Below are 11,087 nucleotides of genomic sequence, written 5' to 3' on the forward strand. Positions count from 1 at the left end.
GACACCGGGCTGATAACAGACGCTGTGTCTTTTGGTTATTCAGAGGCCGAAGTTTTCGGAATGGGATGGTGTCGCTTCACATTCCTGAGGGAAGCGGGCCGTACGGCGCGCCCATGCGAGCTGTGCGCGAGGACACTAGAATGCACAACACCTCATGGCATCATGCCGGCTCTGATCTGTGGGCGTCGTTAAATGGCTGGATGGGCGTAACGTTTTTGAGGAATACGTCGCTCGGGGTTGGCTGCGCATGACGTAGATAGCGACAGTTACTGTGTGCGTATTGTCCATTGCTCACAGTCACAGTCGATCACCGGTGGTCCCAGGAACAGCCATGGCCGCAGAGGCGAGCTCACGACGAGGAACTTTGGAGGCAGGTAGTGGCAGGGGGCGTTTGACTTGTATCAACCCAGGTCGCTGCATGGCTGCTCGGCCGAGGCATTCCTGGGCGTGATCTTAACCCGGAAGGGTCGGGGTGTGTGCGATACAGCAACCTGACCGTCCATGGAAGGCAGCTCTTCACCGTCGGGCAGTTCTAGCGTGTATCGCTGCAGCAGGTTGCTGAGAAAGAGGAAGACTTCGGTCTGCGTCAGGTGGTTGCCCAGGCACATGCGTCGACCTGCACAATAAAGATCTCTTCAGGATACTGGCAAAGCTGTGGCAGATTAAGTGCCTGTAGTCAAAAAAAAGATTGTCAAAAAAAGCCTGCGGATCCAAAGGTCGCCGGTTCGACCGAGTTGCATTGTGATGGAAAATCATTTGTCTACTAAATGTTTGGTGCACGTTAAAAACCTTGGCAAAATAATGTGGTGTGCCTCATGGACCTCGGAAGTGCTTCTATGAATGAACAAACGAGTAGTTTGCCATGGTTCCATTAAAGCTGTAGAACTGCATAGTTCTGGGCTCGTTGGTTCGATTCCCTTTTGTAGAGGCTAGCTTGAACGACTGTACAGACGGCAGCGGAGAAAATTTCACATCAATTGTTATGGGGTCTGCACCGACGGATATCCGTTTGGGCTGGACGCGCTACAAGCACGCCACAATGCAGTTTTGTGGGCTATAGTGTCATTTTATCAATGCCCATGACAGTCCGCCTTTTCACAAGGCCGCTCTGCACATGCGCGCATCTTCTCCTCCAGCTCCACTGGTTGAAAATTAAACGCTTGCTCCTGCTGCGCATGCGCAGTTCATGTTAGTGACAAGCGCATGCGACAGGTGGCGGCAGCAGTCTAGCACACGCATGCCACTCCGCAGGCGCAACTGGCTGCTCGTGGAGCCAGATGGTGCCTGCGCCTCCCACGTGCGTTTGTTTTCAATCAGTAGGTGACGAATTTTCGCCACTCCCTAGAAGGCGCGACATCTTGTCAAAAAGGCCGATTACTGCTCTCCACAAGATGCCGTTGTCATGCGGCCAAGAATAAGCCGGACAGACAGGCCGATGCGTAAAAGAAATAGTAGAAGAACACATGGGAAACGATTCCAGTATCGGGAAACTTGACTGCACACTGTTCGAGGTGCTCATCCTAGACGAAAATAAAGTACGGTTTTATCGTAGTCAAAACCAACTGGATGTGCGAAAGCATATGTTTAGCCTGGTTGGCTCATCATTTTACTTTGCTGGGGCGTCGGCACGTCTGGCGACGATATTAGACTCAGATTAAGCTCTGAACGAGGTTAAGCTGATCTGATCTGTTCGCGCCGCAGATGGAAGTTGATGCAGACGACGAAGTAATGCTTTCACATCCGTGAAGAAATGTTTTCACACCAAAATTCCATCTCAAGTTAACACGAACCGCATTCCTCAGAAGAGAAAGGAAAGCAGAGCCTATCACGTGGCGTGGAGCCCATGGTACGTGCGTCAACGCGCCTACCGTTGCCCTCAGCGGAAAAGGAGAATGGCCATATGATTAGAGAAGATATCGCGTGAAGCTTCCCTACACACCAGCCTTCAAGATGTTTGTTGCTTTTCGTGGCCATGTGTTTTCTGCTTAACCACGTTTCCAAAATTAATCAGTTGCTTGTCTGTGCCAGTCTCGTGTTTGTGTGTCCTTATTCTTGTTCCCGTAGCAACGCTTGTTTTGAACGTTGTAACAAAATAAGTCGCTCTGCAATTCATAGAAAAAGTTCTCTTCGCCTTTTACGGAAAAGGCTTCATATATCATCTCCTGCACTGCAGAGGACTCCTAAAAGTTTCATGTGCCAGCTGTGGACATACTATCGCAGCAAATTTTCTTTAAAGTGTCCTTTGTTATGACCTTGAGATTATTGGCTTATTACACTTCATTACAGGGTCCAATTAAAAGGACGACGACTGCACACTGGCGTGCCTGTTTCCCTCTCGAGCCTAAGTGTCCTTTGATATGACCTTGAGATTTTTGGCTTATTACACTTTATTACAGGGTCCAATTAAAAGGACGACTGCACACTGGCGTGCCTCAGTTTCCCTCTCGAGCCTTGTGCCGACAAGATCGGCGCCATCGGTTGGCGAATATATATATATATATATATATATATAATATGCCACAGGAAGCGCCGGTGGCATTGCAGATACCTTCCTTTACGGGCAGATGCTAACTTATAATTTGCTGCATAGGCCAGTTTCTCCGCTCTGGAACTCATGCAGGACAGAAGTTCTTTTTTTATTGATTTCAACGGAACAAAGGTATTAAGTGGCGCTATAGAAAATTACAATTGTTTTTTAAGGAAAATCAATGGCGCAGTAATTGTCTCACATTTTGGTGGACACGTCGTGGCTGAGTGATTAGGGCGCTCGGCTACTGAGCCGGAGTACCCGGTTCGGAAGTGGCCACAGCTCCCGCGTTTCGATGGAGACTAAACACAGAAAGGCGCCCGTGTACTGTGCGATGTCAGTGCACGTTAAAGATCTCCAGGTTTCGCTGTAGACGCACTGTTAGGTAAAACGTGCTGCAAAGCGTTACCCTTGTACAAAGTTAAAGTGCCAGCCACGGATGCACCTAAAGGAACTGTTGTCTCCAGTATTGCCTCTTGAAATACTTCTCGAGCTACCGTAAAATATCGAGCAAGTGGCCACCTAAAATTTGAAGGTAGTTCCGCGAAATACTCGGGTATGGCCGATGGCCACTTGTTAGGTCCAGACGTGAAAATCCACGTGACGGGTGGGCCCTCGCTTGGTCCGAATATGGTACGACGGCAGGTTTTAAATTCAATATGGCTGCCACCAGGCGGGAGGAGGGCAGAGGCTCGGTACCGCGTAAACGCAGAAATGTCAGAAGAATACGAACAACAATACGCCGTCAAGGCAGCGCTCGTCCAGTCTACCCCAGACTATTGCGCTAGTCGTTTTAATCAATGAATTTGTTAGGAGACATGAAAAACCGGGTGATTAAAGCGCGGCTAATCTTCGTCGCTGAATCCGTCGAACGACACTCCCTCTGCGATAAGCGTCACGGAGATAGCGAACAATGAGCGTGTGATGTATCTGTCTTTGCCGTGTTTTTTTTTTTTAATTTCTCCCGGGCGTGAGACATAATCGCGCAGTCGCTTGCTCGTTTTGTAGGAAAATTCAAAATCTCAAGGAAGAGGGTGCTGAGCGCTTACTGGAACATGAGCGGATGCTCAGTATTTTACGTGGTCAAAACTGCGCTAAAATGTACTCGGACGAACGGAGAAATTAATATACGGCACTGGCAGACATTCAACCCCTTTTAAAGTTGTTGGCTTCATGCCTCCAAGCAGCACATAGGGGCAAGGGCGTCCGCAGAACTTTTTCCAGGGGGGGGGGGGGGGGGGGGGGGGGGGGGGGAACCCGATGTCCGGGGATGTGGGGGCGGCGGTAGGTTAGCACCAAAAGGAACTAGTGCATAAAAAATATCCGTAATTCGAGGGTGGGGCAACCGCCCTCCCTTGCCCCCCCTTCCGGACGCCCATGGATATGGGTATAAAGTCATGCTTGCTGCAGAAGCCACTGTGAACGTGCATAGTACCTGTAGCTAGCCCAAGCGAACAGCGGGCGAAGCAAGCAAGAAACTACTGCGGAAACTACCGTTCTGTGTAGGCTACCCGGGCGAATGCTTAGACTGTGCCACCGTGAATGGTTTCAGCTGCATATAATTGTTAACTCACCGACTGAGAAGGGCATGAAGTAATCTGGCTTGTGGACGCGTCCGTTGACCAGGAAGCGCTCCGGCCGAAATTCTTCCGGATCCTCCCACAGATCAGCATCCATGTGGATGGCCCACAGGTTGGAGATGACGTGCGTTCCCGCCGGGATGAGATAGCCGGCCAACTCCGCGTCGCTGCACATAATACAGACCAGCCTTAAGCCTCGTCTGCGTCCTTGTTCACTTAGACCAAACAGTTTCTCCTTGTTATACGACAGAGGCTGGCTTATTGCGCACATACGAAGTGAATAAATCTGTTCCTGGACAAGACCTGGACAAGAAAAGTACTAACTTAGGCTGTTCAGTTATGATTCGCTGATCAGAGCTGCGCGAAACACAAGGAAAAGTGTAGACGGCAAGAGCCAGCGCTCGTGTTGTCTGCTGGTTGTCATCCCTGTCCCGCACATATCACGGTGACATCTCGGGAGGTTAATCGCTCCACCAGGTGTGTGATCCTTCTTTAGGCACGCCATCATGTGGGACCTCTTTCACAACCACGTCACAGGGCCAACGCGGTCCAAACTCCACGCACAACAGTCGGCGGCGGCATCGACAAAAACGCAGGTCTATTCAGCACTGTTCCACATTTTCGAACGTCTTGCTAAGTGTTGTATGTGCGGCTTATACTGAAACATGGGGTCGACCGCAGCCACCTTGCTTGCAACGTCGTGCAACGGCGTACGCTTCCGGTAGGAGACAGTGAACTTGAACTTTGCTGTCCCTTGGAACATTTCTATGCGTTGGTAGTACTAAATGGAAAGACTTGCTGCTTTCTCGCCTCACTACCGCTCTGTGGTCCCGCTCCCACTCCTCCGGCTCTCCTGTTCTTTTTTATAATTTTCTCAAAGCATGCTTGTCGCTAAATATGCCCTACGTAGTCTGTCTGGGCTCACCAGGTTGTGGCGTGGGCGTTTCCAAGCGCTATGACGTTGGCGCGTCGCAGCACCTCGAGGATGGTGGCCTGAGCGTAAGGTAGGGCGGGCAGGTCTGCCATGCTGGCGGGTCTGCCGTCTTCGTGCTCAAGGTGGGCGTCCATCTCTTCCTGGAGGCGCCTCTGGACGTGAGGATGCCGCACCAGAAAGAGGATGGCCCACTCGAGCGTTGAGGTCACGGTCTCCAGGCCAGCGCTGAAGATGTCCATCAGGACTTGCACCAACTGTTCCTCTGCGGGCCGCCACACGGGAAAGGAAAGAGTATACTACTGTGAAGGGCAGCTGTCGACACGAAGGCGACTTGTACACTGAACTCTGGCGGAAGACTCACTAGTACTATACACAGTGCAATGGGTGGCATGGGTGCTCGGCGCCGACCCTAAAAAATAGCAGTCTTTGTTGAGGCTTTCCCAGGGGCCGACGCATAACGCATGCAATTAAAACATTAAACTACCACGTGTTTTGGAAAAGAAGAAACAACGCACAAACACGGCGAAAGAAAGTATGGTACTGCTGTTCAGCGGAGTACGGCGACAACGTTGGCGGCAAAGCAGACGCGAGCGAAAGAATTAACCGCGGACGCGAAAAACAAAAATAACTGAAGAACAAATGAAATGCAAGCGAAGTTAGAGAAAATGAGCGGCTCATTTTTGGACTACATATGGGGGAATCCGGCGGTCATTAAAGCCATGGAAAGCAGAGCGGAATGTTTTTTTTTTTTAATTTTAAACTGCGGTGTTGATAAATGGCAAATTAGTGGTGGAGTGATTATTTATCGGAAAGATAACCTATTAGAAAGCAGAATAAAGGTCAATTATAAACCGCTGGTGATGGGATCCGCGAACCCGCGTCCTCCGTATGTTGCGTAATTAGCAATGTTCGCGGCAAACAGGTCGGGGGTTCAGATTCCACCGGCGGCATAGTGTTGACCTTTATTCTGCCTTCTAACAGGTCATCTTTCTGGCAAAAAAATTGTTACAGTATTAATTCTCCATTTATCAGCATCACAATTTGAAAGAAAGAATGCATTCCGCTTCGCTTTCCTTGGTTTTAAAGACTGTTGACTCCCTTCGAATAGCAACAGAGTTCCTTATCACTCCCAAAGCGTGGTCATCGCGTTTTAGAGGTCATGACTAACAATGCATGCAAGCATTAAATTTCCTTCAAATGGAATCTTCACGTCCTGGTGCTCGCCTTTCAGTTTGCCAGTTCGCGTTGCATTTGACGCTAGCAGTAGAAGAAATGTACTGCAGAAGGAAGGTTCGCTCCTTTCGTGGCATTATGCGCGCTGTTTCTTCGAATCCAAATGGTGCACCAACCCGCCCACATGAACATTTTTGTCCTGTAGAATGTATTTCAGTGGCTAGAGCGGAATTGAGCAAGACGTGCTACGAAACGGAGAAGGGCGCTATTCTGCACTAGTCAGCGATCAGGTCAAGGGACCGAGCGTGATGGGCCAGTGCCCCCTCGAAAGAAAAGACCTCTGCACTCCTCCTGTGTCGTCACGCTCCTTGCCCGGTTGACCATATCACGATGTGGATTTAGAACACCAAGCTCAAGAAGCTACAGCTGCCAAGATGTTGGCGGCCGTCGCCTCTTGAGCTTTGCGTTCTGAATGCATGCCTAGCTATAGTCACCGGACAATGCGCGTGGCGTCACAGGAAGAGTGCAGAGGCCTTTCCTTTCTTCTAGGAGGCAATGGGTAGACGCGAACCGGCTACACGAAGCTCTTGCGCATGCGGCGGCCGCAGTGGCATATTTGCTCACCGGAGAAGAACGTGTCCTCCCGCTGGATGCCCCTGGCCTTGTCCCTTCGCAGCTGGACGAGGTACGCGTCAACGATGTCGCGCACGGTGCCCTCGACGTAGGACGAGCGGTGCGCGTCGGCGATGCGCCGGAAGTAGTCGGCCGTCTGGCACCGGTTGCGCTTGATGCGCCGGTAGGCCCAGTTGGAGCCCGGGACGTAGCGCAGCGCCGGAATGAAGTTTACGGGCACGGCGAGCGTGAGGAGCCGGAAGCCTTCCTCGAACAGCGCGAGCAGCTGCTCGAACTTGGAGTCGTGCGACGAGTACGTGACGCTCATGAGGAACGAACCGAGGATGTTGCTGACGGCGCGCGCGAGCGACCGGCGCACGTGCAGCGAGCTGCCTTCGAAGGGCCCCAGCGAGGACAGGAACTCGCCGATGTGCACCTGCGATGTGGCGGATTACTCACCTAGAGGCGACTGCATGCTTACTTGCATGTACAGTATATCGAACAGCGTGCAGAATGGTCAGTGTTTAAGAAAAATCACTTTGCACTGGCCCCCTGTAGCGCGACACGTAATGATTTTTCAGCGCAACATAAGATCTTTGTCATCCCTGAGCATTCTGAGCCGGCCAGTAAAGTTCGCTGATAATTTTATTTTTGTGTGCACTGTTGTACTACTCCATCTCTGAGCCATGCAGTTAGTCGTTAAAGGGAGACCTGTCGATATGCATGGTTTTGTATCAAGAAATTACTATAGTAGGATAAACTTTAAGAAAGAGCAGTTGCTAACACGGGGCCGCGGTCCGCGGCGTCCTGTATTACTCCGCTGGCCAATCGCAACAGTAAAAGAAATCGGACTTTTAATCTTTGACTATATCAAACAATCCACGGATCAAAATGCTAGAGCTCATGTTTTTTTTTTTTTTTGTGATAAGCTTCGTTTAGCTTAGAAGAAACGTGTAAGCAGCGGACTACTTTTTTGTCGTGGGGGAATTCTGTGTACAGAGGCAGAATGGGTGCGGAGCGTCACACTGGAGATGCTGCTATAGATTCTGCGTATGTCTTCTCACAGACCTCTCGCTATTGGTTATCGTGAACGCTGACACAACGGCGTTCTATGGGATGCGTGGTAGAAGTGACAAGATGCCATGGTTATTACAGCGGTGGCTTTTTTTTTTTTTCGGGTGAAAAACGGAATGTTGACAACTGCAACGGCTAGCCCAGAGTGAACATTTTAACATGACATATATAGCAATTAATTGCGCCCGTCTCCCGTCACATGCTTCGTCGACCTCAACCACCTAGCCGCCGCAGGAAACATTAGGGAGTTATAGCATGCAGTCATCCGCGATCCGCTACCGTGATCCACTTCCGCGGGCATCAGTGAGTACGCGCTGATTGGTCCCGACGTGACAGGCGCGCACGCAGATGACGGGTACGTGACGTCATCTGGCGCCCTTATGGCGTTCTGCGCATGCGCGTTAGCGCCTCGGGAAGCGGATCACGGTAGCGGATCGCGCTAAGCTATAACCCTCTATTATGATCACGGCTATTGCGGGCAAGTAAGGTAAGGCCGCTGTCACAAACGTGCTACCTAATAGCGGTGGACGTCACGTCATCATAAGGGCGTCTAAAAATAGCAGCTCACGAGGCGTACCTGCATCTTCTGCTCCAAGGCCACACTGCCGGGTCTGCCGTGTCGAGGCACGAAGTCCCTGAACACACGGTGCAGGAAGGCGCGCTGCTCACGCCACAGTGCGCCCGCCGAGTTGATGATTCCTGCGAAACAAGAGTGGAAAAGGATCCATAAAAATTCTGTACGGGAGCAAATGGGCGCTGTAACACGTTGCAATATAGCTTTGCGACTACGAAATAAGCCGGGAGGACACATCTGATTTCCCGATAACCGTAAGGCCATCGTAATGGAAGCGAGCCACCTTGGTTGGTTCCTGAAACCCAACCCCACACGTTCTTCCTGGGAAGCTGCTCTGGCCTGCACCAACCCGCAAGAACCCAACCACCACACCCCACATCAAGCGGGCCGTGGGGGTTAATGGGGCCCTGGACTGAGGGCTCCTCTCAGGGAAGAAGATACTCGGCGAACTTGTTGTTGGCCTTACAAAAGATGGCATATAGCCACACTGGGGGATCAGCCAAGGATCGGGAGGCATAGACTGCTATTCATTTTTACGTTAATATTTCGTATTCAATTGCAGTTTTTGCTACCTTCTACTCCTTCCTGGTTCTACCCTTAGAGGTAATTGGAACGCTAGCAGATATGCCAGAATGGGGATAATCCTCTCGACCCCTTGAAGCGCTGGAAGAGATGCCGAAGACAGTGAGAGAGGGAGGAGAACATATGTTTTCGCTGGGGTTTATGAAGCGTGGGAAAGAAAGGATATACACTTAATTTCATGCCGGTTTACATCTTTGACATTTTCATGTCAAATGAAGGCGCCTAGGCCACATGAGTGCTAGTTCGAACGCATGCATCTCAGCACGAGAACACAAACGTACAGATATGAGACAGCGTGATATAATGGACGCGGAGCAAAGTGAACCTCGTTATTGGCGGCTAAGCTTAGAGATGAAGGTGAACAAGGACGACTACATACTGTGTTTTCGTCTGGTTCATGTCTTCTAAAACGCTGCAGTTAATTGTAAGAGTGGTTCAACAATCTAACTTCTTTAACATAAATTATTTCAATACCGCGAAGGTGGCTGAATGTGCACAGGAACCTCATTACAGGCAGGCTGGCTTTCCTTTCCTGACCAGAGCGCTTGTGTACGCTCATCCGTTGACATCCTTTATATATGTTCACGGAAGTTTTCGAAGCGCGGAACGCGAGCAAAGTATGCGGCCGCCAACTTAATAATCGCATGTGTGACCGGCAGTTTCTTGCTCGATTTATACACAGTGCTCTCGTCAATGTCAGGCTGCGCGGTCAGGCAACGAGACGATCCATATTTTCCGTTGCTTGCGTGCGCCGAAAAAAAAAAAAGAACAGTTGTTCGTGACACGGTCCAACATATCTACTGCGGTCACTCCGTTCTCAGCCTGCACTGCGAACTGGACGGGAAATCATGCGGCCCCATAGCGTTGCTCGGTCATTTAAGTTACGTGCCCTGTTCACGTTACCAAGACATCGTGGTCTGGCGGTGTGGTTTTGTTCATACCAGTGAGACAGCGGCTATCGGACTTGGTCACAGGGCGTCACGGGACCAAGTGCAGCATGCTCTGCTGCGATCATGGACGCGGAACAGCGGTCTCGTCCATGTCTCTCGACATCGGCAGCAGCCACGCCCCCCGCGTCAGCTCTCGCTCGCCGCCTTCCGATCGGTATCGCGCGAGGACCCCCGGCGGCGCGACGTCCAGTCCAAGTCCTCACCGTATCCCTGCAGGAGCTTGGTGAGTTCCGTGTCCGGCCTTCCGGAGAACGCGGCCTGGCTGAAGGCCTGCCGCACCAGCTTGGGGTCGCTGATGACGACGACCCGCTTGGAGCCCAGGAATATCTGGTAGATGGGTCCGTAGGTGTGGGCCAGCGCCTGCAGGGTGCGGTGGAAGTCCTTGCCCAAGAAAGGCAAAAAGCCGACCAAGGGCAGACCCCAGGGCCCTGGGGGCAGGGGCAGACCGCCTCCGGCTAAGAACCGGCGGCTCAGCAGAAACACGGCGACGAACACGGCCAGCCAGGTGGGCAGCGCGGGGGCCTCGGGCCATGGAGAGAGCAGGAGGGACATGCTCTTCGCTGTGTACGTGCTACGGCTACCGGCCTGCTTGTGCAGTTGTGCTCGGGTGCCGCTCGCTTCTGAAGACACGCGGCTGCTGCTGCTGGTCGAGCTTCCGAATGGGGAGGCGGGCCCCCTTTTATACGAGCGGGACCCCCCGTCCGAGGGGAGGGCGAGGGGGGAAGTCGATGCCCCCCTGCCCGCACACCCCCCGGGGGTCGCCCTCCCATCGCACCGGTCTCCGTCGGCGGCCGCCCGAGTGCCCGCCTTGTTTCCGTTTCTGTGCCGCCGCCTTCCGCCGCTGCAACAAGTGCCACCGGCTTTGGCAGCCCGTCTGCACGGGGGGGCGAGGGTGGTCGCCGGTCGTTCGTTGGCGGTGAGTGTGCGTCTGTGTATGCACGCGAATCTCTTGGCTCGCGCCGCTATCTGATTTCCCTCGGCGGTTCAATCGGCGCGCAGCCGTGGGAAGAGGAGAGTGGCGTTGGGTGACTCCTCCTGGTCGTCTTTGCTTTTCCTCGCAGTTGCTTTTTTTCCCGCTCTT

General features: G+C 52.2%; 1 protein-coding gene across 1 annotated transcript; it reads right to left on the reverse strand.

Moving 5' to 3' along the window:
* Positions 1-401: 401 nt before the first annotated feature.
* LOC149363069 (cytochrome P450 18a1-like) lies at positions 402-10,764 on the reverse strand. The gene is made up of 6 exons (XM_089569873.1): positions 10,210-10,764; positions 8,478-8,599; positions 6,839-7,262; positions 5,033-5,303; positions 4,102-4,274; positions 402-616 (listed from the first exon to the last, which is right to left on the reverse strand). The coding sequence occupies exons 1-6, from the start codon at positions 10,556-10,558 to the stop codon at positions 402-404; spliced, it is 1,554 nt and encodes a 517-aa protein (XP_089425999.1). The 5' UTR covers positions 10,559-10,764.
* Positions 10,765-11,087: the final 323 nt, after the last annotated feature.

The sequence above is a fragment of the Amblyomma mixtum genome, chromosome 2 (assembly GCF_055824585.1).
Source record: "Amblyomma mixtum isolate Tamu chromosome 2, ASM5582458v1, whole genome shotgun sequence".
Lineage (NCBI taxonomy): Eukaryota > Metazoa > Arthropoda > Arachnida > Ixodida > Ixodidae > Amblyomma > Amblyomma mixtum.

Bases quoted from the DNA above. Each gene is read 5' to 3' on its own strand.
- LOC149363069 (XM_089569873.1), bottom strand. From the start codon at position 10,558: ATGTCCCTCCTGCTCTCTCCATGGCCCGAGGCCCCCGCGCTGCCCACC. The intron at 7,263-8,477 runs GTACGCCTCGTG...GCCACATCGCAG, and splicing joins CCTTGGAGCAGAAGATGCAG to GTGCACATCGGCGAGTTCCT. The intron at 5,304-6,838 runs GTGAGCAAATAT...GGCGGCCCGCAG, and splicing joins GGAGGACACGTTCTTCTCCG to AGGAACAGTTGGTGCAAGTC.